We start from the raw sequence: 27459 nt of genomic DNA on the forward strand, positions 1-27459 counted from the left end.
CTAATTAATTTCCTACATGTTAAGGCCCTTGGGCCTCTTGTTTGAAATAAAATTTGTTGAAGGAAATGGAAAATGATCCTGACATGGTCCTGACAAAGTGACACCATATGAAATTAATTTTACTATTGCCAAGGTAGTCAGATGACCGTTAAGGCCCTTTGGGCCTCGATTTTTTTCTTATATTGTTGTGTTTTTTAAGAAACTTAAGGATGCTCCACTGCTGACAAACGGTATTTTTTCTCTATCAAAAACAGGAGCAGACGATTTAGTATTTTTCTTCAGTTGCAAAAGTTACTTACTTTACACCATTACTACCATTGAAAAGTTTGAGTTTCTAATTCTACTTCAAGATAAAAATATTAAGAATAATTAATTGCATCCCAAAACAAGAGATCCCAGAGGGATCTTGGCGCCCACCAAAGAATGGTCTATGTCTGACAATGGAAAGAGGGATCTTTCCCTACTTTACAAACTTTTCCAAACATAAAGCATATGAAATTTAAGACAGATCCCTTCATCACTTTCTGAGAAATATCTGGCCATCTTGTTGACCGATCAGTCCTAAAAGTACTATGCACAACTAAATCCCAAGGGGAACCTACGCATGGAATATTAGAGATATCCGGGTCTTCAGCAATCTGATTAAAATACAGATCCTTATTAACACTGCGTTGGATAAGAGGATCTGACAACATCCAATTAAGGGTCATGTTCAGGTGACCTTTGTAAATGGCCAATCAAATTGCTGCTGCCTAAATCTTGAATGTGATTTTAAGGGGACGAAATTAATTGAACAAGAGATCCAAGAGGGATCTTGGCGCCCACCATAGAATGATCTGTCTGACAATGGAAAGAAGGATCTTTTCCCTGCTTTTCAAACTTTTTCAAATATACAACATATGACATTTAAAACAGATCGCTTTATTGCTTTCTGAGAATCAGCGGTGAAATCCAAGATGGCGACAAGGTCCTAGGGGAATCTACATATGAAATTTGAGAAAGATCCCTTCAGTACTTTCTGAGAAATAGTGGTAACAATCTTTAACTATCAAAATCCAATATGGCCGTCAGTCGGCCATATTGTTCACAGATCGGTCTCAAAATGCAATATGCACAACAAGGGTCCTAGGGGAACATACATATGAAATTTGAGAAACATCCCTTCAGTACTTTCTGAGATATAGTGGTAACAAACTTTAACTATCAAAATCCAAGATGGCCGCTGTTTGGCCATCTTACAACTAAGGTCCTAGGGGAATATACATAAGAAATTTGAGAAAGATCCTTTCAGTCCTTTCTGAGAAATAGTGTTAACAATCTTTTACTGTCAAAATCTCTTGTTCACCAATTGGTCCCAAAATTCAATATGCACAACTAGGGGCCTAGGGGAACTTACATATGAAATTTGAAAAAGATCCCTTCAGTACTATCTGAGAAATAGTTGTAACAAGAATTGTTTAAGGACGGATCATGGACGAAAGGCGATTTAAATAGCCCACCATCTGATGATGTTGGGCTAAAAATTCCCTGGCAGTATGTCCTATATCGAATGAAGTATTGAATGGGCATGCACCAAAACCAAAATTAATTATTTTATATTATTGTTTGTGTTAGTTAGACATAAATACACACAATTAAATACCAATTATTGTTAAAATTATGAGTATTGTTAATGCTTTGTCAGCATTGGAGCATCTTTTTGTTTCAGAAAGATAATGAGCAAATACAAACACACTTATGTTAACTTTTTTACTCTTTATTGACTGATTCATTTTACATAGATCACTCCATAATGTTTACAAATACTTACATTTATATACAGTGTGTACAATTTCATCCATACCCAGTATATAAGATTGTAACTATCAAATGACCTCTTTCTCAAGGTCATCATTTGACAAGGTCACATGGCACTGGAAGGTCGCTACTATTTATGATGACCTCCTCAAATAATATACAAGTTACATTTCGAGACTTTTGTGACATTTTAATCTATATTGACATGTATATAATGTGTATGTTCAGCTCAAATCCCGCAGAAACAAATATTTAATCCATTCAAATGAATAGTGCATGATCCAAAAATTCCAGACTTTCAGAATATTTCAACATTCTTTTCTTTCTTATAAGAAAAACAACTCACATCAAGGAATAAAACTAAGGCCATAATAATAAAGTAATCATGATAAAAACAACCTTAACATTAGGTTCTTATATCAACAATAATAATGTTAACTTCTTGCTCTGATCTATCAGAGTTACTTCCCTTTGTTTGAAACAAGGGGAAGTAACTCTGATAAAATTATCAGATCAACAACACCTACTGATTTTATAACTAATCAAGGTTGTATAGAGATAGTTTATAGTACGGCACTTTTGAGCTACTGGTTTCCAAATTCAAACATCCTGAAATTTCAAAATATACATCAAACACAGAAATGATTATTGAAATAAGAAAGAAATGATAAAACATGGATTGTCTTTTAAAGTATGTATAACATACAGGGTTCCAACATAACATAAAGACGCTCATAACTTTATTAATTAATAAAACTGGATAATATAACACATAAAAATCAAACTGGCCAAATCAGAGTTATTCAGTACATATGTAGTGCAAGTATTGCAGTTCAATGAACTATATGTGTTTTTTGTACGTATCATTTCCATCCCTAAAATCAATAGTTTAATTTCTTTATCCCATCGAGTTATCTTCTATTATAAACAGGTTTTATGAGAAATTTGCCATTTTCTCAAATTTTTTTTTGAGAAACTTTGACAAAAATCTACAGTGAAAAATATTTATAACCGACATGATTAGAAATTGATGGTTAAAATGTTAATATGTTCAGATAAGATTTTTATTATATGTGTATAACAAACTACATGTATGCTTATAACAAAGTGATTTTGCTGGCCCCAGAGGTTCGTTATATCCCATGTTTTACTGTAACTTACCATTACCAGTTCGTAAGGGCAGACAACTCTACAGGTTTCAGATGATTTTGAAATAAGCTTTTCTTAATAGGACAATGTTTGAGGTAGATTTTCACTTACATTTTTAAGGAAAATTTAGTATTTTGTGTGAAATTGATATTGCCTGGGAAAGTCTCTTTAAAACCAAAAATACATAACGAAATGAAATTTGTCATTTGCAAATAATATTGCATGAATATATTTTCTTATTTCTTAGTATTTTACAATACATATCTTGTAACCTTTTATAAGTTTACTTCTTGATTTAAATTGAAAGGATGTAATGGAAAGTATTACATCATGGAAATTGGCTTTAAAGATAAACCTCAATTTTATTTCAGTAATTTCATTTATTTAATATGTGATATTGTCTTCCTACAGTAGAAACTCTCACATCCCAGTAAGCGTTTTGTTACAGGGCAGTAAGAAATTACTGTACATACTTTGTAAATAAGTAGTTTTCATGATGAAACTAATTTATTTATTATTATCATGCAAGCACTTATTTGAAAATTTCTAATATTTTCTTTTAAAGATCTTAACGATATCTTGAAAAATTCAAGACTGAAATGTTTGGAACAACCAACCCTATTGTTCAGTTAACATAAAAGCAATCAGTTTTAGATTAATAATAATTACGCTTTTACCGACAATATTTTGTAATCTCTTTGTTACTTATTTGGAGAGAAATTAAATATTTCCACAGTTTTTAAATCAAAACAGTTATAAGCCGTAATTGTTCCCTTTTATTCGCTGGTATCAAATTTCGCAGAAATTTTGATAACAATCAAAGCAGAATTCAACACCGTAAGAAAACCAACTGCACAGTATACACTTTAAATACCAAGAGAAGTAAGGTGTTTAGTGGATTTGAAAACAGGTAAGACACAGAATGTTAGTATTGTTCTATTGACATTTCCTAGAGTCTGAATATGACATACACCATCCCATAACCTTCATGCTTAATATCCTTAGTTCACTTATGCCACTTTATTTTTTAATTCAATCAACGAATTCATATAAATATGACATTAGACAACATTTACATTATTGAAATGGCAAAGGGAATTATAATGAAAGGCAAAAAATGGCTGTGGTAATTTAATGAGATGCTGAAATGACATCAGGAATATTTAGTACGAAAAGCTGAAATGGACCTAGGAACTACAATAACAGAGCTAAAATCACATTGGGAACTACTGTGAAAAGCTTCAATGACCTTGAAAATTACAACAAAAAAAGTACAATGAAAGTACTATGAGATATTAATGAAATACATTGTAACTATGAGGATTGGAGTGAAAAGCTGAAATAATGGAAAATAACAGTGAAAATCTCAAATGACCTTGAAAAACTACTTACAGAAATACAGTGAAAAGCTGAAATGACCATGAAAATTACAATGAAAAGCTGAAATTTACAATGAAAAGATTAAAAAAACTAATGAAAAGCTGACAAATACAAAGAAAAGCTGAAATAACTGAGAGTTTTCAATGAAAAGTTGAAATGATCTTGAATTTACAATGAAAATTTAAAATGACCTTGAATTTACAATGAAAAGTTGAAATTATTCGAAGTTCAGTGAAAAGCTTATGAATGATAATACACAGAATGAGACACTCAGTACCAGTAAACCTTGCAATACATGATATAATACACAGTTTTTATACTGATACATATATACACCAGACACGTCATAGGAGAAGCAATCTGTTATAGGTGAATCAACCCGAGTAAAATACAAATCCGTATGCACACTCCGAATCTTAGAGGATCTGACAACATCCCAATAGGGGTCATATTCTGGTGACATTTATATTCTGTACTTCATTACAATTGCATTTTTTACGCCTGGCCACATCAACCTATTGGTAAATTGACATTTCACCACAGCATATACATATACATGTAGCTTGTTTGTTTGTTTGAGTTTTACGGCTCATTGACAACTAAGGTCATTTAGGGCCAATGCATGTAGCATATGGGTGAAATGACTAAAAACAACGAAAATGATTCTGACAGCTCGGCAAACTATTTTGTCTCGATCAAGAAACTTGGACATAGCGGTTAATTCAATAGGTCATTTTCAATGGACATCAGAACGTGATCCCATATAAGTTGTTGTCAGATCCACTAGAAAATGGAGAGATTATAAAGATCTGTATTATATCAGATTGTCAGGGAATATCTACAAGTAAACTGGGGTTTATATATATATACACTATATACAATGGTCTGTACATATCTAAACAATTTACGAAATAGACCAGCTAAGATGTATATTTACAATATGAATGAAAAATATATACAGTATTTACATTATATACATTTATATAATTCCACGATTTTTTTTCACTTTTAAAAAGCAATATTTGATATCTACTATTTACAATACAAACATATTAAACAATAATTGTATCACATAAACTGAATTGTCGTCCAGTCGATTTTGCCCATATAGAATTTTTTTTTGCGTATGCAACAAATCAAATGTCATACATATGGACAAAGTGCATGACATCGAATTGAAATTTGGTGAGACAAAATGTTTCGCGTTTTTCAATCCCATTTTTTAATACTCTAAAATATAAATTTTAGGGCAAAACTGGGATAAAATCACCCCAAACATTTTATATAGATTTGTTATGTCTAGCTGAAAAATCTTAAGTTAATAATTGTGTGCAATTTCTTAGCAAATCACATAATGTTTTTATATACGAAACTTATCTAAAGTTTTCATTTTCATCTTATAATCACCACAGCTGAAAACACAATCAGGTGAAGACAAATACAAATTAAGAAATGCTTCATTAAAAGTTTAATATGATATAAATATTGATAATGAAAACAAGTGCTGAATTAATATTCAAGAAAAAATTTTACAGGCACATATTCTGTGTTCTACTCCGATCTTCAAAATTATCAAAATATCTATGATTATTCCAACAGATTTACACAAACTTTGTATTAATTACACTTCCGTAAAAGAATTATAATTTTCCTTTTTTTTAATGAAATGAGAGTTTCCAATACTGAATGAAGTTTATGTCTGAGCATTTAATGTTTTTCATTCTCTTCAATCTTTTATATATTTTTACTGAAGTAATTAATTCTAGTATTAAATGTTTTCATTTCATTAAAGCAATGTGAACTTTTTACAGTTTGGAATACCGGGTCATTAATATATTTTACCATGATAATACATTTTCTTCTAAGTTTCACACATTTTGATACCATATTTTTATGTTGAAATTGAATTTCACAATTTTAACGTTCTGTGAAAAATCAATTTTAATATGAATATTAAAAAATATAAGTTAGAACAAACATATCAATGGATGATTTGGCAAAATAATTGTGAAAGAGAAAAGTTGACAAAAGCTGCAACAAGACAGATTTAAAATATACAATAGATGTCCAATATTAAAGAGCTTCAAGCTATCCACACTATATGAAACATTAACAAGTGCCTGTGTTCAATTTTGATAGCAAAATTTATGATATCAATTTCAAGGGAGAGAACTCCCAACAGAAAATTCACATAAAGCATTCCCAATCTGTAATGAACCACCGTTGCTCCGCAAAAAGCTAATAAAAAAATTCTACTTCTAGATATATACAGTACAACATAAAGATCATCTTTTCAATTACAATGAGCGTGTGCAGTCATATGCCACGCTTAGAACTTTGCCATCGTAAAACAAGGGACAGGTAACGAAAAACAAAGGACATTATCTAGTTATTTATTGCACATAGGTTATATATCTACATATATACACATTATCCCCACCTACCAATTCTTACATAGTATAGTCTTCCTGAGAAATCACTGCAGCACTTTAAAACACAGGTCAAATACCACGGTGAATGATTTCATTCTATAAGAACAAAAGTCTCAGAAGCCCTGTCGAAACCCTGTTATTAAATCAAGATTCTGTAATTAAGATTTATTTTCATGAATTTTGTGATTCAGGTAATTCCCAAAAGTTATCTCAACAAAGTAATATCTTCCTCAATTCCTGCACAATTAAATTTAATAGTATTTCCATTCTATTTTAAATCAATTAAATTTTTATTTCCACGAAAAGGTTTGAAACGAAAATCGCGAAGTTTAGTAACCATGACAAAAAGTTGGTTTACAATATATTTAGCATTAATCTCAATATTGTTTGGGTTGATGAAGTCATAGCCAAAATACGAAAGAACATTATTTTTCATGGACACTTGGGCCGTTTTCGTTTATTCGGAACAACCAGTTCGACCGTTGGTTAAAGTCATTATTTCAAGAATAAATCCTGACGGACCTGCATTTTTTTATACAGGCTTGTAAGGGCTTTGCCAAAGCTCGTCTGAAAACAATATAAAATCACCAGGTCTGACTTTAATTAATAAACAAACAACTAGGTCCAACCAGTCAAACCGCATAATCGAAAAAGGCCTAGGTATCAATGAACTAAATTCTGATTTAATTTCAATAAATTTGGGTGTTACTAATAACTCAATAAATTTGCCATTGATTTTCTTTTGTTTACATATTTATATTGTAAAACAAATCAGATGTGATGAATTGACACTTTAGCCAATAGTTTTACTTTAGTTTTGCCAATGACTGTGCCGCTTTTGAAGTTTCCTTCAGTTAAGAGTCCATGGAAGTTATCATTTCAAAATGCATTATCATTTTTGCAAGACATATTTTACATTTCCTTATCATCTTCATTGAACTGTGTAACACCCGTCACCAAATAAGCTTTTTCATTGGCTTTAAACACAAAGGCCAAAACATACAACAATATTATATTCCATTATATTCACCTCAGACATTTCGAAATGCACTCTTCAAGCTTTACAGTTATGGTGAAAGCGTTAAATATGAGTTCTGTTGTGTTTTAGAACCAAATATTTTCATATAGAAACAAACATGTAATTAACATAACAATCAGCACCACAAAATCAATAACAATAATATATACAAGACTGCCTCCTAATAAAACTTTGTGGAAGCATAACATAGTTGTCTCCCCTTGCACTTCTGCATGCACAGTTGTCTCCCTTCGTATCTTTAGTGTTTGTTATCACAGACATAAAACATTATAGACTATATGCTCAACAATCTTCCAACACGATACTGCTACTATATATCAGTATTTTGTTCGCTAACAATGATAAATTTGTTCTAATGATCGTTAACGAAAATTTGTCCTAATAACTGATGTACCTTTCCTATATTATACACATGTAGTGACCGCACATATAGCAGGAGGCCCAAAGTAGTCCTAAAAAGTTTCCGAAGCAAACAAGGGTCATAAAGGTGTATGTTGTTGTCGTATGGGCTGGAAGCCACGACTACTGCCTGGACTTCCTGATAATGATAGATTATGGTCCGACAAATCTGCTGACTCAGCAATATCGGATGTTTCAGAGTCCGTTGTCTGCATTTCGTGTGAGTCGTGCAGTGGCATGAAGCCGTACATATGTGTTGGTGGCAGTCTGTTTTGTGTCGGTACCTCATTCATCCCGCCACATCGTGGCACAGTCTGGTCAGGGCTTCCTTCTTCCAGACTGCTCGATGATATACTACTGTAAAACAAGAAATCATATGAACACCAATCTGATTTGTAGTAATTAAAATATCCCCTGTAGGATTAGCATTTATCTTATCCCTTTAAAAACTTTTTAAAGTATAACTAAAAACTTCTGTATGAACTAAATACTGCTTCAAAAAACTATTTTAAAAGAAGTGATCAGATAAGTCGGGAGAGGAAAAAAACCATGGGTAACCCTAAATGTCTTCCTATATGGCAAAGGAAAGTCGAAAAGACTTCTGAAAAATATTCAAATCCACAAATTTACTTCATTTTTCAGTAAGTGGTTGTCTCATTTATGAAACACCTAGAGTGAACCCTGCTCCACTTTACGTAAACTACTGCTGAATTTAGATTATAAAAATTTTCCTTGACAAACCTGTGGGCCAGAGGGTGGTGAAGAATTCTGTCGGGGGTACTCGGACCAGAGTGAAACCTCTTTGGTGGACTCAGGTAATTTTCTGGGTCAGTATCCACTGCAAAGATAAAGTGAAAATGTCAGATTTTGTTTTAAAGAAACAGTAGCATTTAAAGGTCCATTTACCTTTCCAAAACGGCTTTTAATTTTTAAAATGGGAATGTAAAACGAGATCGATAATTTTGTAGAGTCACAAAAGTTATTAACTCATCTTTAATACTACACTCGTCATCATCTTTAGAAAAATTTGATTAAAATAATAAAATGTTAATTTTCATAACGCGGGTTGTCTTATGTTTCCCGCCATCGTTCTAAATACCGCGCAGTAGTTGAATATTACTGCGCCAGATGACAAAACAGCGAAATAACTCCCCACTGTTATCATATATTTCGGAGAAAATATTCCATATGTTTGGTGTTGTTACCTCATCTTAGGCTATGGATAGGCATATTTTTTTTGTTATTAATGTATTTAGAAACCTTTAAATTTTGCTTCGGAAAGGTAGTGGGCCTTTAAACTGACTCATTTTTTGTTATGAAAATTTTTTTTACGAAAACAAAAAAAGAAAGCAAAATTATTCTCAGAAAAAGACAAAAATTTGAAAAACATTAGTGAAGCAAGACCTGAATCCAGGATCATGAAATATTATTAGACTGAAATTTTTGTTTAGCCCTTAAAAACTTTTGTGAGATAATAAATTTTGCGATTTTGAATGGATTTCGAATTTAGTGAAATTAAAACCCCTCTTTGGTGGACTCAGGTAATTTTCTGGGTCAGTATCCACTGCAAAGATAAAGTGAAAATGTCAGATTTTGTTTTAAAGAAACAGAAGCATTTAAACTGACTAATTTTTTGTTATGAAAAAAAATCTACGAAAACAAAAAAAGAAAGCAAAATTATTCTCAGAAAAAGACAAAAATTTGAAAAACATTAGTGAAGCAAAACCTGAATCCAGGATCATGAAATATTCTTAGACTGAAATTTTTGTTTAGCCCTTAAAAACTTTTTGCAATGTATGCTATAGTTGGCTAAGTGTAGACTAGACTGCATTGAATAAAGAATATATCATAATCTTAGGGCCTGGTCCCGATTTCGCGAAACAGACTTAGGTCAAAAACTGACTGAATTCAAATTTTTTCACATAAATTACATACAGAGAAAAACTAAAAATTTTGACTTAAGTCTGCACTTTTGTTTTGAGAAATCGGAGCCAGAATATATGTTAACCAAAGACAGAGTACAAAATCACAAATTATATCAAGACTTGATGATCTTGGTTAATAATTTTTTTAATATTTTGATCAATTTTTTCAATACACCTAAAATTTTGTAAAGCTGTTAAATTTAGTGGGTGTAAAATTTCGCGATTTACAGTTTGGACCTTGCAAGGGTTTATATTCACGAATTATCTTGCAGCTTTTAAAAGTGTTATTCATACAACAGGCTATCAAAATAATATATGTAAAACCATAATTTTGAATGGATCTTCGAATTTAGTGAAATTAAAACCCCAGCAAATATTAGCAATAATTCAGTAACATGACATCACTTACATTTTCTTTTCCCGACAGGACTAGGGCGATTCACAACAATTGGACTCATGCTCCTAAAAACAAAGGAAAGAATTTCTTTAATGAGACATACCTTCTTTTGGACATCAAGAAAGTTTTTAAATAGTTTCAAAAGGATTTAACCTCAAACAAACTTTAAAATGTTATTAAACATTTAACATTAAACCATCTAAAATAGTTAACATTAAACCATCTAAAATAGTATTTATAGCTGTAATCTTATATTTTTAAAGAAATAAAATAATTTACATATTGAATGAATTACATGTATAATTATGGTGATATTTTTTTCAGCATCACGATAAATACCAAAATGATGTGGCTTAAGTACAATTACGGTCAATTAGTTCCACATTCCAATGATTGTGACGTACAAAATACATCAGAATATGACATCACTATCACTGGAATGTGTGATTAATCAATGGTAACCCTCGCCTCACTTTATTTATATCTCAAATTATCAAACAAATGTATCAACTTGCCTCATAAACGTCTTGCGAGTTGGACTTGGACTAGGACTTGGTGTAAAGGAAATATTCTTAACAGGAATCTGCATTGATGGTGAGAAACATTGCTGAAAAAATCAAAAGGTACCTTTACTATACAACAATATCATAAATATTAGAATTTTCTTATTCTTGGTAAATGCCATGAAAATTAATTCAAATTTATTATTTTCATATTACAACAGTAGACAATGGGGAGTAATTAAAACCACCAAGTATTTTAAGTATTTTTTTGGTTGATCATAAAGAAAAATATATTCCTTACCCTACATTTACAAGCCTGTAAAATTTTGATTGCAAATATCTTCTTTCACAAACAAACACAAAAAAAATGCCAACATATTTGTTTTCTGTAATTTTCTGGGTTTTTTTTTTTTAACTTTTAATAAATTTTTGATAAATTTACCTGTTGAATCATTGTTTTTAAAGTTCCTGAGTTGGAAAAATACCAAATAATGAATATTAAGATTTTTTTTCTCTGCAAATTAAAGAGGTTTGTGTTTGTCTCTGAATACACCAAAAATTTCACACAGCATTGAAGAGTATTTAAACTTAAACAATACAGTCAATATCTTCATAAATATATAAAGCCTTCTTACTTTTCCAACCCTTGTAGGAGAGGGTGCCCCCGGCAGTAGTACACTGGGTGATGTGAAGATGTGAAGGGACTCGCTGAAGGATCGCGGACGCTTTAACTGTTCCATCGGTTCTTGGTCATCCTATTTTGCAAAGAGGACTTTATCATATAGTTATATAATTTACTGATTACTGTACATGTTCAAACATTCGTTTCAGCACTACTTGAGAAAATGTATTATAAACCATTACAATTACCCGCTCATCCTTTTGTCACGTTACCATATATATATTGTTCTCAATATACTGAATGACATTGGAAATTGATAAAAAAAAATTACAACTTTAAATATATCTCAGTAATGCACATTTCAATCTCAGATTCAGAGTCATTTTAGTGCAATAATTTGATAAGTAGTATTTAGTTAATTTAGTACTTTGCAACAGCACCGTCCATATAGTCTTAAAAGTATATATGACAATCGCCAGAAAGATCATAAAGCATATTTATTGTGATTATTAAAGGAAGAAAATTGAATTTTATGGAAGACCAATAATCATGCAATAATTATATACAAACCAAATGCAAAAGGTCTATCAAAAGATTTTCATACAAATACTTTGAATGATCTTACCAAAGTGAGTTCGTCCCATGAAGTTGATAATTTGATAGCAGAGCTAACTTCCCTTTGAAAAACATAACAGTACAAAAATTAATAAATTCAAAATCAAAACTGCATTTTTTTTAATATCCGTGTCTCAGATTACCAAAATATTTTCATATCAAAGTACAGAAATCAGAAGTTTGGCATAAAAGTTCTCTTAAGAATTTTTTTTTTAATTTTTAGCTAAATTAATACTCTGAATTGTGATTATAAATGGACTCTTCAACCATCGAAAAGCTACTTGCAATATTGTATACTGTAGCTGGTTATTATTGCTGATTAAATATTTCGTCCAATACAGAAATATCAGTTTTTTGTAAATCAAAATTTCATATATGGTTATAAGTTCATTTATCTATCACTTGTTATATGATATTTTCATAACCACGTGATGTTGTGAAAATTACCGACTTTTTCATATCTTATAACAAATCATTCCACTGCACAGTGTGTTAATAGTAATCTTAATTACTTCTCATGTTGTCTCTCCTTTTCCCCTATGTGACTCTCTTCCAGTTTAAGTCGATTCACACGATCAGGTATCTTCACTGGAGCCTAAAACAGGAAAATAAACTGATTCACTACTTTTGATGATTCAATATTGTACCAAACAGAAAATCTTTATTATCAGTCTCATCCGAGGGCAACTAAAATTGTCTTTCCCAAATAGAAATTGTAGCACTTGCAGGTACATGTACATGAAACTGCCATATGTCAATTTCAACTTCAATATGCCTCAGATGTAGGCTAATATCTTCTTCTTTGATGGAAATACTTTTATGGGTATGTATTATCCTCGACTATACATGTAGTGTGAGTGCAAATGATAACTAATGAATTCTCAGGTTTCTACATTTGCAGCTCCTTCTGGACGATAGTGATTTAATTTTAATTTATAGTGTTACCAGTGATTTTTCAGGGTATTTTTGAAAAAAAGTTTTTGTAACAAATTGGGAATTTTTAATCGCAAAAAGAGCAGTTTTAGGAAAAAGTTACCCATTACTGAACAATAAAGATTAGATATTGTAAAACAGTAATCTGATTCATTTTATTAAAAGGTGACGGCCATAACAACAGTGTCAGAGTAGTTTGTTTTAGAATTATTTGGTTTGGTTGTTTAGTTTTACGTCCTATTAACAGCCAGGGTCATGTAAGGACGTGCCAGGTTTGTTGGTGGAGGAAAGCCGGAGTACCCGGAGAAAAACCACCGGCCAGCGGTCAGTACCTGGCAACTGCCCCACATAGGATTCGAACCCGCATCCCAGAGGTGGAGGGCTTGTGGTAATATGTCGGGACATCTTAACCACTCGGCCACCGCGGCCCCATTTTTTAGAATTAACAACGTTAACGAGGGGAGAGATTTTCAGGTTTTGTTTGTTTTTTAGAAATTTGATTTCGGAATTTTTCATCGTAATTGGGGAAAAAATTGGGGGGTTTGGCATTGAGAATGGGGTCGTTTACCAACCCCAGTTATAGAAGGAGAAAAATCACTGGTTACTATTTGAGTATATATGATAGTATATGTATTCTAATACTACAAAATCACTATATCAATAAGGGGCTGCAAATCAAATTTAAAAACATTCACACCTCAGAGATTTCATAGTCACATTCGATTTCACACTATAGCTATAGTCAAGCAAGGGTTAACATTTCATTACATTACCTTTCAGGAGAGGTGATACAACTGCAATTTCAGGGGGTACTTTTCTATATACTTTATATATATATCTGTATGCTGTCTAATGTAATTTTGCCTAAATCAGGCAGTACCACAGCAAGGTTTAACCAACAAAAAATACCAGGCACTGCCTGATATTGAAATGCCTGGTCAAGTATCCTTTTACTTGTTTTGATATAATATTTTAGAGATATACACAGGCCAAGAAATTTCTTCATCCCTAAAACTCTCCACCTGATTTTGTAATGAATTCTTACAGAGACAGCACTGAGGCTGTTAAGGCACATGGAGCTGTAGCTGAATCTCCGTATACGTGTTGCATCTTCTGACCTGAAGGAGGGTGGACTGAAAAACAAAAGCAAATTATATGATATTATAGGAGTGGAGGAATAAGAACAATCAAATGAAGGCAAACTGAAAGTTAAAATTAAACATTCGAATTTGAAGACAAAATCCGAAAACCTTCAAAGCAAACTAATACCCTCTGATGAATGATAAAAAAAAAGTTTTGTACATGTGCTTATAAGGCAGAATAACTTTTGGCTATTCTTCGATATATAATAGTTTCTCAATTGAATGTCAATATACATATATGACTAAAAGACATCTAGGCTAAATGAAAGAATGTCAGACACATCAGCCACTTGACTTTTCTTTACAGATTCATATTGCACTTGATAAAACAACACCAGATTCTCTGATACACTTGATAAGTTAACTTTTTAATTGTTATTTAATTGTCACATGTCGATTATATACCTAAACTCTTGCTGAACGTGAGGCTCTAACGACGATACCAGTGCGTTGATCATTGGAGCGCTGTTGGAACGTTTCAACGTTCCTGGACCACCAGCCTGGCTAGCTGGGGGATCATGGTCAACTTCCATACTGCTCTCCCTCAAGAAAGACATTGTAGTCCGAAATACAATCCACAGCGACAAATTAACAGATAATTCAATAAAAGTGTATAATTGGGTGACTGAAAGGCGACACTCTGTTTGCTATTGTATGATAACAGTGATAATACTGATCGTTTCAATCGCTTATCCAAAAATCAAAATGAAGGTGTAGAAAAACAGAGGTTTGAAAAATAAATTTTCACCGATTCTCAGCCTAGATCTCTAGGTGCAAACCAACAGACACAATGGTAGGTCTGTTGGAATCCGTGCTTGGTTGAATATTCGATCCATGACACGCATACTCGTCGCATTTTGCTGCAGAATAGACCATTTTCATACCCATCATAAAGCAAAATCTTTCACTTTTTTTCCTGAAGCAGGCTGTCGTGCCGAAGGATATATGTGTTCTCTCAGCTGATTGGACGGCCGATCAGAGATCTCAGCGCTCAAAAAAAGAGATTCCTGTGATACATGACTTATTTTTAATCAACATACAGTATTTCTATCTACAGTGAAGAGGATTTCAAACATACGACATATACTTCAAGTACTGCAAACTTAACATTGTGCGGTTAAAACATAAAATTGAATAAATGTCAAAATAGATCTCGATTATGATACTGACCAATCGAACACGAGCTTACAAAACTGTGAAGACTACACCATAAAGCTATGTCGTAAAACTAGGCCTGTGACATTTGAGAAATAAAAAACTTCAACTTAAACTAAAATTTAATATGAACATATCCAATAGAATGTATGTTTTCTCTAATCCTTGAAAAAATACAATATCTTAAATATTTCTAAGATAATATATTGTCGCAATTATAATATACGAGTTGCCCCCCTTTACACGATGACCCTAGGATTTCCAAAACTCGCCAAAATGTTTTAATAATAAATGTCGCTATTTTCTAAAGTCACTCGTAGTATGAAAAAATTATTGCAAACAAAATTAATTTCATAACCCAATGAAGCTAAAAATAACAAAGATTTAAATCTATCTAAATCTCTGAAAATAGTGACATCATGATCAGTACATACTATTTAAATTAAATCTCTGATGCACTAAAGTTAATTTAAGGATGTATTCTTCTGAGGTTTCAGTCCCGTTGAAGTCTCGTTTCAACATAGATCAAAGAAGTTATGAGATTTTCAAATATAATTTATCAGTATCTGTAGCAAGTTGCCAGATGCAAATTTTGTCAAAAAATTACATTTCTATTTTTAGCAGATTTTTTTATACAGGGATTTTAAGAAATGGCCCATTTAGCGGCCATTTTGAAATTGTGTCTTTTTTCGCTTCAAGTAGAGCCACAGTTTTTCCATTTTTTACTGAAATTGTTTTTACTAAAATCATCACTGCGCCAGCATTTTTAGCTGTATTTAGCTAATTTTTGCTGGAAATCGTTACTAGGTTCCTAGTAATTAAAATATTGAGCATTAAATATGTGAAACGATATACTTTTGTGACTTTATTTTTACATTTAATGGTAATTTGGGCACTTTCATTTTTTACTCTAAAATACTGAAAAATAACAAAAATTCAAATGGGGCAAAAAAGTAAGCACACGGACCCCCAATTTTTCTTCCTGATTTAGAAAGAACTACCGTTTCCCTATTGATATGCAAAATAATAACAAAAGTTTAATACCAGAACTTTTTCTATAAAGGGTTAAATTTGGCAAAAATGGCTGAAAATGGTGCATTTTGTAGCTCAAAATTAAGGGGTAGGGGTAGCATATGTTGTTATTCTGAGAAAAAATATTAGTCTAATTGATCAAAACTGGTATATTTTTAAAGAAGACTACTAGAAAATGAATTCTACAAACATTCATTCATATCAAACACCTCATTAGGAAATTATGGCTTTAATCGCTATCTCATATGGTCAAAACGGCAAAATTCCCATAAAATCCAACATTTTGTCAACTAGGTGTCTTCGAGTGACAAAAGCTCAAAAACGAGCACACGGACATATGTTTTTTCTTCCATTTTCTTTTATGGTACGAACTCCTTTTTCCAAAAATCTATATGAGAAAAAAAGTTTAATACAAGAAAATTTTGACTTCTCAGAGGTGTACACCCTTAAGACTAGACTACTTGATAAATTAGATACTTTAAGCTATGATTCCATTGATCAAAATTTTTTCTTCAAAGACTGAGTTATGAAGAAAAAGAACCAGCCAATCAGAAAGTCAGATTTAAAGGATTAAATAGTAAATCAGAGAAAAAAGAATTATGCGTAAATTCTTACATATTATTGTTCCATTGACTCCAGTGCTTCTTGCTCTAAAAAATCTTCCATAATTTCTCTGTGTTTATTCTCCAACTACCTCTTCTTTTTCACTAGTATGACACAGTCTTCACCTAGATGTGGATAGATCTAGATGAGGTGGTCATAATACTCGTAGATGTATGTATGTCTAAAATATTTAGACGCGAAATTCGCACGAGTTAGTTATTAACTAGAAAATGAAACGAAAACAGCAAAAATGAAACAGATTTGGAGACAAATATAAATCTACATACATGTACAGTGTAGGCAAGTAAACTTGTGAATATGCCAATCCAAAAAGTAAAATAGTCAATAGAGCATTGGTTTTATTTTTACTGAAAATAGATTTACATTTATATGAAAATAAATTTACATTTATTATATTGTATTGATACCATGATGATTTTGTCTTTATAATGAGTCTTGTTTCATATGCCATCCATGGACTCCAATACCAAAGTAAGAGTAGATTCATGCTATTGAAAAATTACACTGGAGTACAGAAAACCACCAGGGGTTCGGGTCACATGTCTAGAATATTTTACCTACCCTAGATAGTTAAAAAGAAAAGACGTTGATTTGATAGACAAGGAAGGTCTTTTCTTTCACTCCGACAACACACTAAAATTTTGTTGTTTGGGGGTTCGGAGGTCTTAGAATGGCTGAGATGAGTGTTACAATGTATTTTGATGATTTAAAAGCGTTCTTAACACGGTAATTTTTCGATATAAAATTAAAGTTACCTGCATTTAGAAATGATAATTGTGAATGTCGTCATACCATTATGCATCCCTGCTCGATCTGAACATACCGGATTCACACCATCGGCACAATGTTGCGTAACTCAATTGCAAGCCGCCCCTCCCTCACCCCCGCTTCATACGCCCCTGGATTAGGACCAAAACAACACTAGATACTTAGTTCTGTCATATGTTTGATATATATGTATGATACATGTACCTCTAATTAACGTGTAAATATTAATGTACACAAATAAATTAATAATTTGGTTTGCAAAGTTTATTTTACACGCGCAAAAGAATCCAATCTACTACAACGAGTACTTTCAAGAGTTGTCTCCCTTGACTCTCAATACAACACACGTGTAACTCATTATAGTTACCAGCAGGTTATGCTTACTGCTCCTCTGCTGTTTACTACATGTGTAATGTACGTGCTGTTGATGAATTAACGTTCTTTGTAAGTTTACAGCAACATTCAAAATTTTGCCAAAATAACTGATAATATTTTAGATTTTTTGCAAATTACTGAAATGAAAATTTGGATAAAACGCCTATAAAATCATATTCGACAGATCAATGAGTATTGTGTGCTTGTTTTCCTGAATTAATTGCTGATACGTAGAATAGGTAAATTTCACATGAACGAGTGTGAAATTATAGGATGTATTGCAATGTATATAACCCAGATTGCTTCGTGTGAAGGATGGAGGTACGCGACCATTGGACTCTCTCACAGTTTCTAAGTTTAGTTCATTTGTTGACTTATCCTGCCAATGGTGTCTTGGACCTCTTTTTGTTAAGTAGATACAACCAAGTCGACCAAATTATTAATCCATCTACATCCGTCCTTCTACTTTTTTTTCAATTTGCCCCTACCACCTGACCGCTAGAATTCTGTCACTACCACAATTGTTTATGTTTTATAGAAGACAGACAAGGCCACGACCATCGAACGGACAACACGGCACTATTTCAGAATATTCAGGATGTGCCTACCGTTCACGCCAAAAGTACTTGTGAAATAAAATTCCGCCACAAGAAGTCATTACGGATCCTTGTTTATTTACGATATCAACATTTTTGTATAACAAGCGAAATCTTCATTGTTATATATACAACAGGCTTTGTGTCCACAACATATTCATTTCATTGCTAAGAAAATGTGAAACACAGAACTTCATTTTTCCGTTACCCCGACCATAACAGGGATATCCGCTATTTTACCGAAGTGTTTTTTTTTCTATCTCGCCCTACTGTGTAAAGACAAGCTACATGAGATCTTTGTATGTCTCAACAAATTGTATGACGTCCATTTTAGAAAGACACAAAAATGCAAAAATGCGAACAGGATAAGAGAAAAGAACCATTCACACTCTTTGGAATCCCAACATTTGGAATGAGCACTCATACAGGTAGAAACCAAAGCACGCAAAAGAGTAAAACAAAACCACACACACCTATGGCCTTATACGTTTTTATTTGACTATTGTTGGTGATGTCAACGAATATTTGAATTTTACGTTTGAATTAAGTTGATGTGCGACTATTGAGAAGTTGATTTTGAGAGACAAAGTGTTGTTTCTTTATATGAAATTTGTTTAAAACGTACATTGAACTGTGTCTTGAATGACACGAATGCACTAAGACAAGATATTTCACCCGGATGTCAGTATCCGAAACCACCTTATTTATTAATACGTAATAGTACAAGTACGTGCGCACTCATCACTTGTTTGTTTGTTTGATTAATTATCGTCCTATTAACAGCCAGTGTTATGTAAGGACGGCCACCCATACATAAGGAATGTAGCGTGTATGTTGTGCGAGGTGAGTGTTTTGGGAGACTGGGGTATGTTCGTGTTGTGTCTTCTTGTATAGTGGAACTGTTGCCCTTTTTATAGTGCTATATCACTGATGCTTGCTTCCGAAGACATCAAGCAACACACCCCAACCGGTCACATTATACCAACAACGGGCGAACCACTCGTCCTACTCCCTGTATGCTGAGCGCTAAGCAGGAGCAGAAACTACCACTTTTATAGACTTTGGTGTCTCTTGACCAGGGGACAGAACCCAGAGTCTACCTCACAGGGACGAGCGCTCAACAGAAGGCCAAAGGCGAGGCGGTTTCAAGGGAGACGTTAGGAAGAAGATAGCCAGATAGGAAGAAGAGGAAATTAGTTGCCTTTTACGATCATGCAATAGGGGAAGAAGGTACAATTCAAACGCCCTACCTGCAGGGCCGATGATTCGAATTCTTTATACGATCATGCATTGTAACTAAGAGTGTAAACTAACATATATAGCCGCTATTTCAACTTCGCTAGCCAATGGTATTATGTATGATGTTCAGTCTGATAACTTACCTACAACCCTTGACAAATGTCGTGTCAAAATTGTAGTTTTGATATATGTCAACAAAACTGAACTGAAGTGATCGTAGTGACCTACATTTATAAATTGAAGCGTAGCGTTACTGTCAACAACAGCTCCTAGCGGAGTCAAACACGTATTTACCATTTAGTCAATTATTAAATGTTTTAGACCAGCTGCAATTAATGTAAATGAAGTACGTTGATACGTTGATCTTCAAATAGATTAAGAAAGTAAATACGTGCGTGGTTTCTGTTTCTAAATAGCAGGAAGAGGGGTCAAATGCGGTGATCCAGCAGGTGGCGCAGTGCGGGAACGTTACTTGTGACGTGAAATCTGCCAAGGTTCGGAAGTTGCCGTTTTTTATGCGGGTCAACATTTTCGCAATTTTAACAAAGAAGGAGAATATCAAACTTTACCGGTATTCAAATTTCGCGTTTCTGAGTTTCAGAGAAATACATTAGCCAATCACTTCTCAAAATTTTGCGGACTATCTTATCGCGATCAAATAGCAATGTCCCAACAAATGGCGAAAATATCGTCCCTGTTAAAATAATCGGCTATAAGGTAAAACTAAACCAAATATCATATGTTTGTTAATGTATCTCTATTGTTCTTCCCCAAATGTTAAAATAAGATAAAGGTTGGCTGGGTGGGAAGACCCCACTTAAAGAGAGTGGGACGATTGGTTTTTTTCTTTGCCAGTATAATGTGACTGGGTGGGAAGTGCTTGTTTAATGTCTTCAACGGCACTCTGAAGTGAGATATCAAAAGGGTTTGCATTCAACTACTACAAGGATATATAACACGAAAATAACGCAGTCTCTAAAACATACAGACATTCTGACACTGTAACACATTGCCTTCCTTAAAATTTAATGCCTCTGAATGTTAATTGGACGTTGATCTTATAAATAAAAACAAACTGCAGTATATCCTTTCCTTTTTGGTTTACTTCATAGCTATAAAATAGCAATATTAATGGACAAGAGAGCAACTCACCTAAAATGACATGTTTTTAAATGAAGATATGAAAAGGGGTAAATGTTTTTGTTTTATTTTGTTGTTTTTATGTTTTCATGTTTTCTTTTGTTGTTGTTTTTAAAATATTTTTAAATCATATATTTTTCTATATATATGGTAAACTAAACAGTAACAGAAAGATGTAAGTCAAAATGAAGTGACAAATATAAAAAAAAAAATAACAATTTTTATATATGGCAAAGTATACAGTAACAAAAAGGCGTAAGTCCCAATGAAGTGACAAATACATTGTGTAAGAAAAATAACAAAAAACGACGAGATTTATATATACACTTCATACTAACACATAATGTACCAGTATACCACTGGTTGGACATTTGAACCAATATTTTTCTGAGTAGACTGAGTAGTCTGTCCCTAATTTACAGGAAAGGAAGTAAAATAGGCGGATGTGATAGTATGGATTGCCTTATATGTGTAGTACATCAGGTATAAACTCCATTCACATAGCGGAGACATAGTCATACACTGGACAGAGTCGCTAACTGGTAAGTAGAGTCATTCATGAATTACTGTTATACAGTTAAACATATAAAATATATTATTGTCCTTATTTGATAGATTCAAATTTTATAATTAGGCCAAAGAAATGTCTGTAAAGAGTTACATTGGGTTAAAAAAAGATAGGGTCGGTCGGTCGGGAGTATTTTTTAAAGTGTCTATCAATCTAAAATAATGGACGGAACCGGAGTCTGAGATCGAAATCCCGACTTTTAATTTTTTTCGTAGAAAAGTGGAAACAAATAGGGTCGGGGTAAAAAAATTAGGGTCGGTCGGGTAACCTTAAACCGGCATAATTTTTTGGGCTTATCTCATTTACAGTTTTCATACTAAATTATTCTTAGATGTTTAAAAAACATATTGTTTTGGTACCCACGGTGGTACATTTAGGATATAGACAATATTATATTTCTGTTTGATTTTTATACCTGTTATGACATTTCCGAGCCATTTTCTTTACTGTATAAGGTTATCTGCTAATCCATTCCAGCCAATTACCCGTTCATACCGTCATGAAAACTAACCATCTAACTTTCTTAATTCATTTACCCCTGTTATTTCATAATGAACTGTTCCATCAGTTCAGTTAGAACATCAGGCTTCCCCCTTTACTTCTTTAATGCTTTCCTACAGAGCATATTATATACTTACAGTTGAGGAATGTTGATGAAACTAGGACCTGTAGGTACAAGATACTTACCGGATCCACTACATGTACAAGTATATTCAATAAGTATTAAAATCTATTTTATCAGATATATGACAGGCAAACATGGAGTGTCAGAAACAATGCAATCACAAGTAAGTATCAATAAAAGAATTGTCATGAAAAATGCTTAAATTATTTTGATCACTACCGTCAAAACCGATCAGAATGAATTTGTGTCCTCTTTTCTTCCATGTTCATCTGTTGTTAGCTTGTCTGACGTAGCGTTGATAATCAGATATATTTGATCAGCTTTCGTCAAAAATCACTTTTGTTCAGTCCAAAGCAAATCCAGACCTCTATGAAAAAAGGCTTTCTAGTCCTTACTCACCCTCAATATTCCAGGGGTTTAACATATTACTGTCGTCATATCCATCCCTGAATTATGCCATAGCAAAAATGAAGGCTCCGTGTGCGACAACAGATGAAACAGGTAGTCTGGTCCTTAGATGTACATCAAGTTAGGTGTTGCTCTGTGCAAATGTTCAAAGACGTCCCCGTAGGTCCGTGGTTGTTACCGAAATGTCTTCAATTTTCGCTATGACATAGTCCAAGCGTTGATATAACGACAGTGATAATTTTTTGTTGTCCTTAGTATCACTGACGAGACACAAAAGGGTAAGGCAGTTACACGCTGAAGTTAAATTGTCAGAAGTGTTTTATACAGTTTGTATCTTTTGTCCTATGACCACCCACAGTTATATGCCAAATATTTGATAAATATTTATTAAATGATTTCGTAAAGAGGCAGAATTCATTCATTTAGTCCTTGTATTTGGTGAATTTACAACTCGATGTTCTATCCACAAATCCACTTGTGTCAACATAGAATCGATATTTCATCTCTGATTGTACATTTGTACTTTTTGAATAAAAAGAAAATACTCTGCATTGCTTGAAGATATAGTCAATGGCAATAACGTATTAATGTTTAATACAAATTGATCTTTTTTCAGATGCAGAAAACGGAGTTCTAGATCTCAACAAATACAGACACATAAGGTGTGTACATTTCGACAGACGTTAATGCTACTTTTCAAATCTGTTTCTTTATCAAAAAGAGGGTTGATAGTATAGAACGAACATCAATTCTTATGGATAATTTGATTTCATATCTGATTTTTTTATTAGTATTTAACATGTCTAAGGTTAATGATGATCTGATTCGTGTTTTGAAGTTAATTTTCAAATCACTGATTGAGTGTCTTTTTTTTGAGTTAGTAGTTTTGGCGTCGACATGGTATCATGTGGTTTTCTTTTGTATTTGACAAATACGTAGCAACTAATCCATGTTTTTTTTTTTTTTTTTTTTTTTTTTTTTATTTACTTGGTTTAGCCAAAGTTACGAAATTTCAATTGTGTCAACATGAAAGTGAAACGTGCCTCCGGACTCCACAACGGCTGGACCGACTTTGGTAAGTATTAAAGATGCTCCACCGCTGACAAATGGTTTTTTTTCTCTATCAAAAACAATAGCAGACGGATTAGTATTTTTCTTCAGTTGAACACTTTTTCCAGCTTCATTTCAAAAAGATAATTTGAGCTTCGAAAAAATTTTTAATATAATTGCGCATACACAAAAACAAATAATGAAAATTATTTAATTGCACGAATTACGTGCTACAAAAGGCATTCGGTTTTGTGGACAATGGTAGCTGTAACAGGTCGGATGAAATTGTATATTTATACTTAAGAATGACGTGACACAAGGGAAATGCACATGATAATGAAGATAATTTAGATGGGCATTTATGAGTAAATATAAAATATATAACAATCTATATAATATATAGATATACTATCACAGATATTGTTATTGAAGAGCTACAAAACACTTAAGACTTCCCCGGTGTCACTCTCTCAGTTATCAATAAACAGGAAAACAACGTCATTTTCCACTAATACACTTAACCTACATACATAATAGCTTCCTCCTATACTGTAAATGTAGTAAACAATTAAAGGAGAAAGCAGACTTCCATTATCGAAAGTTTACTTTTTAATATTAATTTATTTCACGACTTTTTCTTTTCGAATAACTTGTGAATACATATTTTGAACATTCATCTTAAATGCGAAATTACTTATATATCAAAAATAGGCCATTGCAGCGTTAGTTAATACAGGAGGAAATAAGGTTACACTATTGAATGTCATTTAAGTGTTTTAATAATTCATTTCACGACTACCTCTCTTCAAATAATGTGTCAATACCTATTTTTGAACGTCCATCTAAATGTATGTTGACTAAAATTTTGTTGTTTTGGGGTTTTCGGAGGTCTTAGAATGGCTGAGATGAGTGTTTTACAATGTATTTTGATGATTTAAAAGCGTTCTTAACACGGTAATTTTTCGATATAAAATTAAAGTTACCTGCATTTAGAAATGATAATTGTGAATGTCGTCATACCATTATGCATCCCTGCTCGATCTGAACATACCGGATTCACACCATCGGCACAATGTTTTGCGTAACTCAATTGCAAGCCGCCCCTCCCTCACCCCCGCTTCATACGCCCCTGGATTAGGAACCAAAACAACACTAGATACTTAGTTCTGTCATATGTTTTGATATATATGTATGATACATGTACCTCTAATTAACGTGTAAATATTAATGTACACAAATAAATTAATAATTTTGGTTTGCAAAGTTTATTTTACACGCGCAAAAGAATCCAATCTACTACAACGAGTACTTTCAAGAGTTTGTCTCCCTTGACTCTCAATACAACACACGTGTAACTCATTATAGTTACCAGCAGGTTATGCTTACTGCTCCTCTGCTGTTTACTACATGTGTAATGTACGTGCTGTTTGATGAATTAACGTTCTTTGTAAGTTTACAGCAACATTCAAAATTTTGCCAAAATAACTGATAATATTTTAGATTTTTTGCAAATTACTGAAATGAAAATTTGGATAAAACGCCTATAAAATCATATTCGACAGATCAATGAGTATTGTGTGCTTGTTTTTCCTGAATTAATTGCTGATACGTAGAATAGGTAAATTTCACATGAACGAGTGTGAAATTATAGATGTAATTGCAATGTAACTAAACCCCCAGAATTGCTTCGTGTGAAGGAAGGAGGGAACGCTACCAGTTGGACTCTCCTCACAGGTTTCCCTAAGTTTAGTTAATATTGTTTACTTATCCTGCCTTTGTTGTCTTGGGACCTCTTTTTGTTAGAGTAAAAACAACCAATTACGACCAAAATTATTTAATCCAACTACATCCGTCCCCCTTCTACCTTTTTGTCAATTTTCCCCTACGCTCCTGACCTCTAGAAATTTCTGTCAACTACCACTAAATTGTTTAATGATTTATAGAACGTAGAGATACAAGGCCACGTACCATCCGATCGGACACCACGGCAACACTTAAACAGGAATAAATCAGGATGTTCCTAACCCGTTCACGGCCAAAAGTACTTGTGAAATAAAATTCCGCCTCAAGAAAGTCATTTACGGATTCCTTGGTTTATTTACGATATCAACATTTTTGTATAACAAGCGAAATCTTCATTGTTATATATACAACAGGCTTTGTGTCCACAACATATTCATTTCATTGCTAAGAAAATGTGAAACACAGAACTTCATTTTTCCGTTACCCCGACCATAACAGGGATATCCGCTATTTTACCGAAGTGTTTTTTTTTTCTATCTCGCCCTACTGTGTAAAGACAAGCTACATGAGATCTTTGTATGTCTCAACAAATTGTATGACGTCCATTTTAGAAAGACACAAAAATGCAAAAATGCGAACAGGATAAGAGAAAAGAACCATTCACACTCTTTGGAATCCCAACATTTGGAATGAGCACTCATACAGGTAGAAACCAAAGCACGCAAAAGAGTAAAACAAAACCACACACACCTATGGCCTTATACGTTTTTATTTGACTATTGTTGGTGATGTCAACGAATATTTGAATTTTACGTTTGAATTAAGTTGATGTGCGACTATTGAGAAGTTGATTTTGAGAGACAAAGTGTTGTTTCTTTATATGAAATTTGTTTAAAACGTACATTGAACTGTGTCTTGAATGACACGAATGCACTAAGACAAGATATTTCACCCGGATGTCAGTATCCGAAACCACCTTATTTATTAATACGTAATAGTACAAGTACGTGCGCACTCATCACTTGTTTGTTTGTTTGATTAATTATCGTCCTATTAACAGCCAGTGTTATGTAAGGACGGCCACCCATACATAAGGAATGTAGCGTGTATGTTGTGCGAGGTGAGTGTTTTGGGAGACTGGGGTATGTTCGTGTTGTGTCTTCTTGTATAGTGGAACTGTTGCCCTTTTTATAGTGCTATATCACTGATGCTTGCTTCCGAAGACATCAAGCAACACACACCCCAACCGGTCACATTATACCAACAACGGGCGAACCACTCGTCCTACTCCCTGTATGCTGAGCGCTAAGCAGGAGCAGAAACTACCACTTTTATAGACTTTGGTGTCTCTTGACCAGGGGACAGAACCCAGAGTCTACCTCACAGGGACGAGCGCTCAACAGAAGGCCAAAGGCGAGGCGGTTTCAAGGGAGACGTTAGGAAGAAGATAGCCAGATAGGAAGAAGAGGAAATTAGTTGCCTTTTACGATCATGCAATAGGGAAGAAGGTACAATTCAAACGCCCTACCTGCAGGGCCGATGATTCGAATTCTTTATACGATCATGCATTGTAACTAAGAGTGTAAACTAACATATACAGCCGCTATTTCAACTTCGCTAGCCAATGGTATTATGTATGATGTTCAGTCTGATAACTTACCTACAACCCTTGACAAATGTCGTGTCAAAATTGTAGTTTTGATATATGTCAACAAAACTGAACTGAAGTGATCGTAGTGACCTACATTTATAAATTGAAGCGTAGCGTTACTGTCAACAACAGCTCCTAGCGGAGTCAAACAC

General features: G+C 33.2%; 2 protein-coding genes across 6 annotated transcripts in view; one reads left to right on the forward strand and one right to left on the reverse strand.

The window, feature by feature from the left end:
- Positions 1-1735: 1735 nt before the first annotated feature.
- LOC138308328 (P2R1A-PPP2R2A-interacting phosphatase regulator 1-like) lies at positions 1736-15441 on the reverse strand. 2 transcript variants are annotated; one of them, XM_069249321.1, is made up of 9 exons: positions 14739-15441; positions 14237-14324; positions 12771-12853; positions 12269-12320; positions 11657-11776; positions 11034-11125; positions 10531-10583; positions 8938-9034; positions 1736-8550 (listed from the first exon to the last, which is right to left on the reverse strand). In XM_069249321.1, the coding sequence occupies exons 1-9, from the start codon at positions 14888-14890 to the stop codon at positions 8277-8279; spliced, it is 1011 nt and encodes a 336-aa protein (XP_069105422.1). In that variant the 5' UTR covers positions 14891-15441; the 3' UTR covers positions 1736-8276. The 2 variants fall into 2 exon arrangements, with proteins under 2 accessions (XP_069105422.1, XP_069105421.1); XM_069249320.1 differs by having other exon boundaries at positions 1736-8553; positions 14739-15431.
- Positions 15442-19687: 4246 nt separating this feature from the next.
- The window catches only part of LOC138308255 (cytosolic phospholipase A2-like), a 28029-nt gene continuing 20257 nt past the window's right edge, over positions 19688-27459 (forward strand). Inside the window, exons 1-6 of one of the 4 annotated variants that reach the window (XM_069249246.1) lie at positions 19688-20113; positions 20539-20616; positions 21685-21804; positions 22573-22618; positions 23480-23525; positions 23860-23938. In XM_069249246.1, coding sequence (XP_069105347.1) covers positions 22590-22618; positions 23480-23525; positions 23860-23938 — 154 coding nt within the window. In that variant the 5' untranslated portion in view covers positions 19688-20113; positions 20539-20616; positions 21685-21804; positions 22573-22589. Of the gene's footprint in view, positions 20114-20538; positions 20617-21662; positions 21805-22552; positions 22619-23479; positions 23526-23859; positions 23939-27459 lie in introns of those variants that run through there. The other 3 variants (XM_069249247.1, XM_069249248.1, XM_069249250.1) reach the window with 3 other exon arrangements.

This window comes from Argopecten irradians, chromosome 14 (assembly GCF_041381155.1).
Source record: "Argopecten irradians isolate NY chromosome 14, Ai_NY, whole genome shotgun sequence".
NCBI classification, from domain to species: domain Eukaryota; kingdom Metazoa; phylum Mollusca; class Bivalvia; order Pectinida; family Pectinidae; genus Argopecten; species Argopecten irradians.

What these genes read in the sequence shown, in the direction of transcription:
- LOC138308328 (XM_069249320.1), bottom strand. Translation starts at nt 14,890, where the DNA reads ATGTCTTTCTTGAGGGAGAGCAGTATGGAAGTTGACCATGATCCCCCA. An exon ending in ACAGCCTCAGTGCTGTCTCT is followed by an intron (nt 12,854 to 14,236) that starts GTAAGAATTCAT and finishes TTCCTGTTTTAG; the next exon opens with GCTCCAGTGAAGATACCTGA. An exon ending in CACCACCCTCTGGCCCACAG is followed by an intron (nt 8,554 to 8,937) that starts GTTTGTCAAGGA and finishes CTTGTTTTACAG; the next exon opens with TAGTATATCATCGAGCAGTC.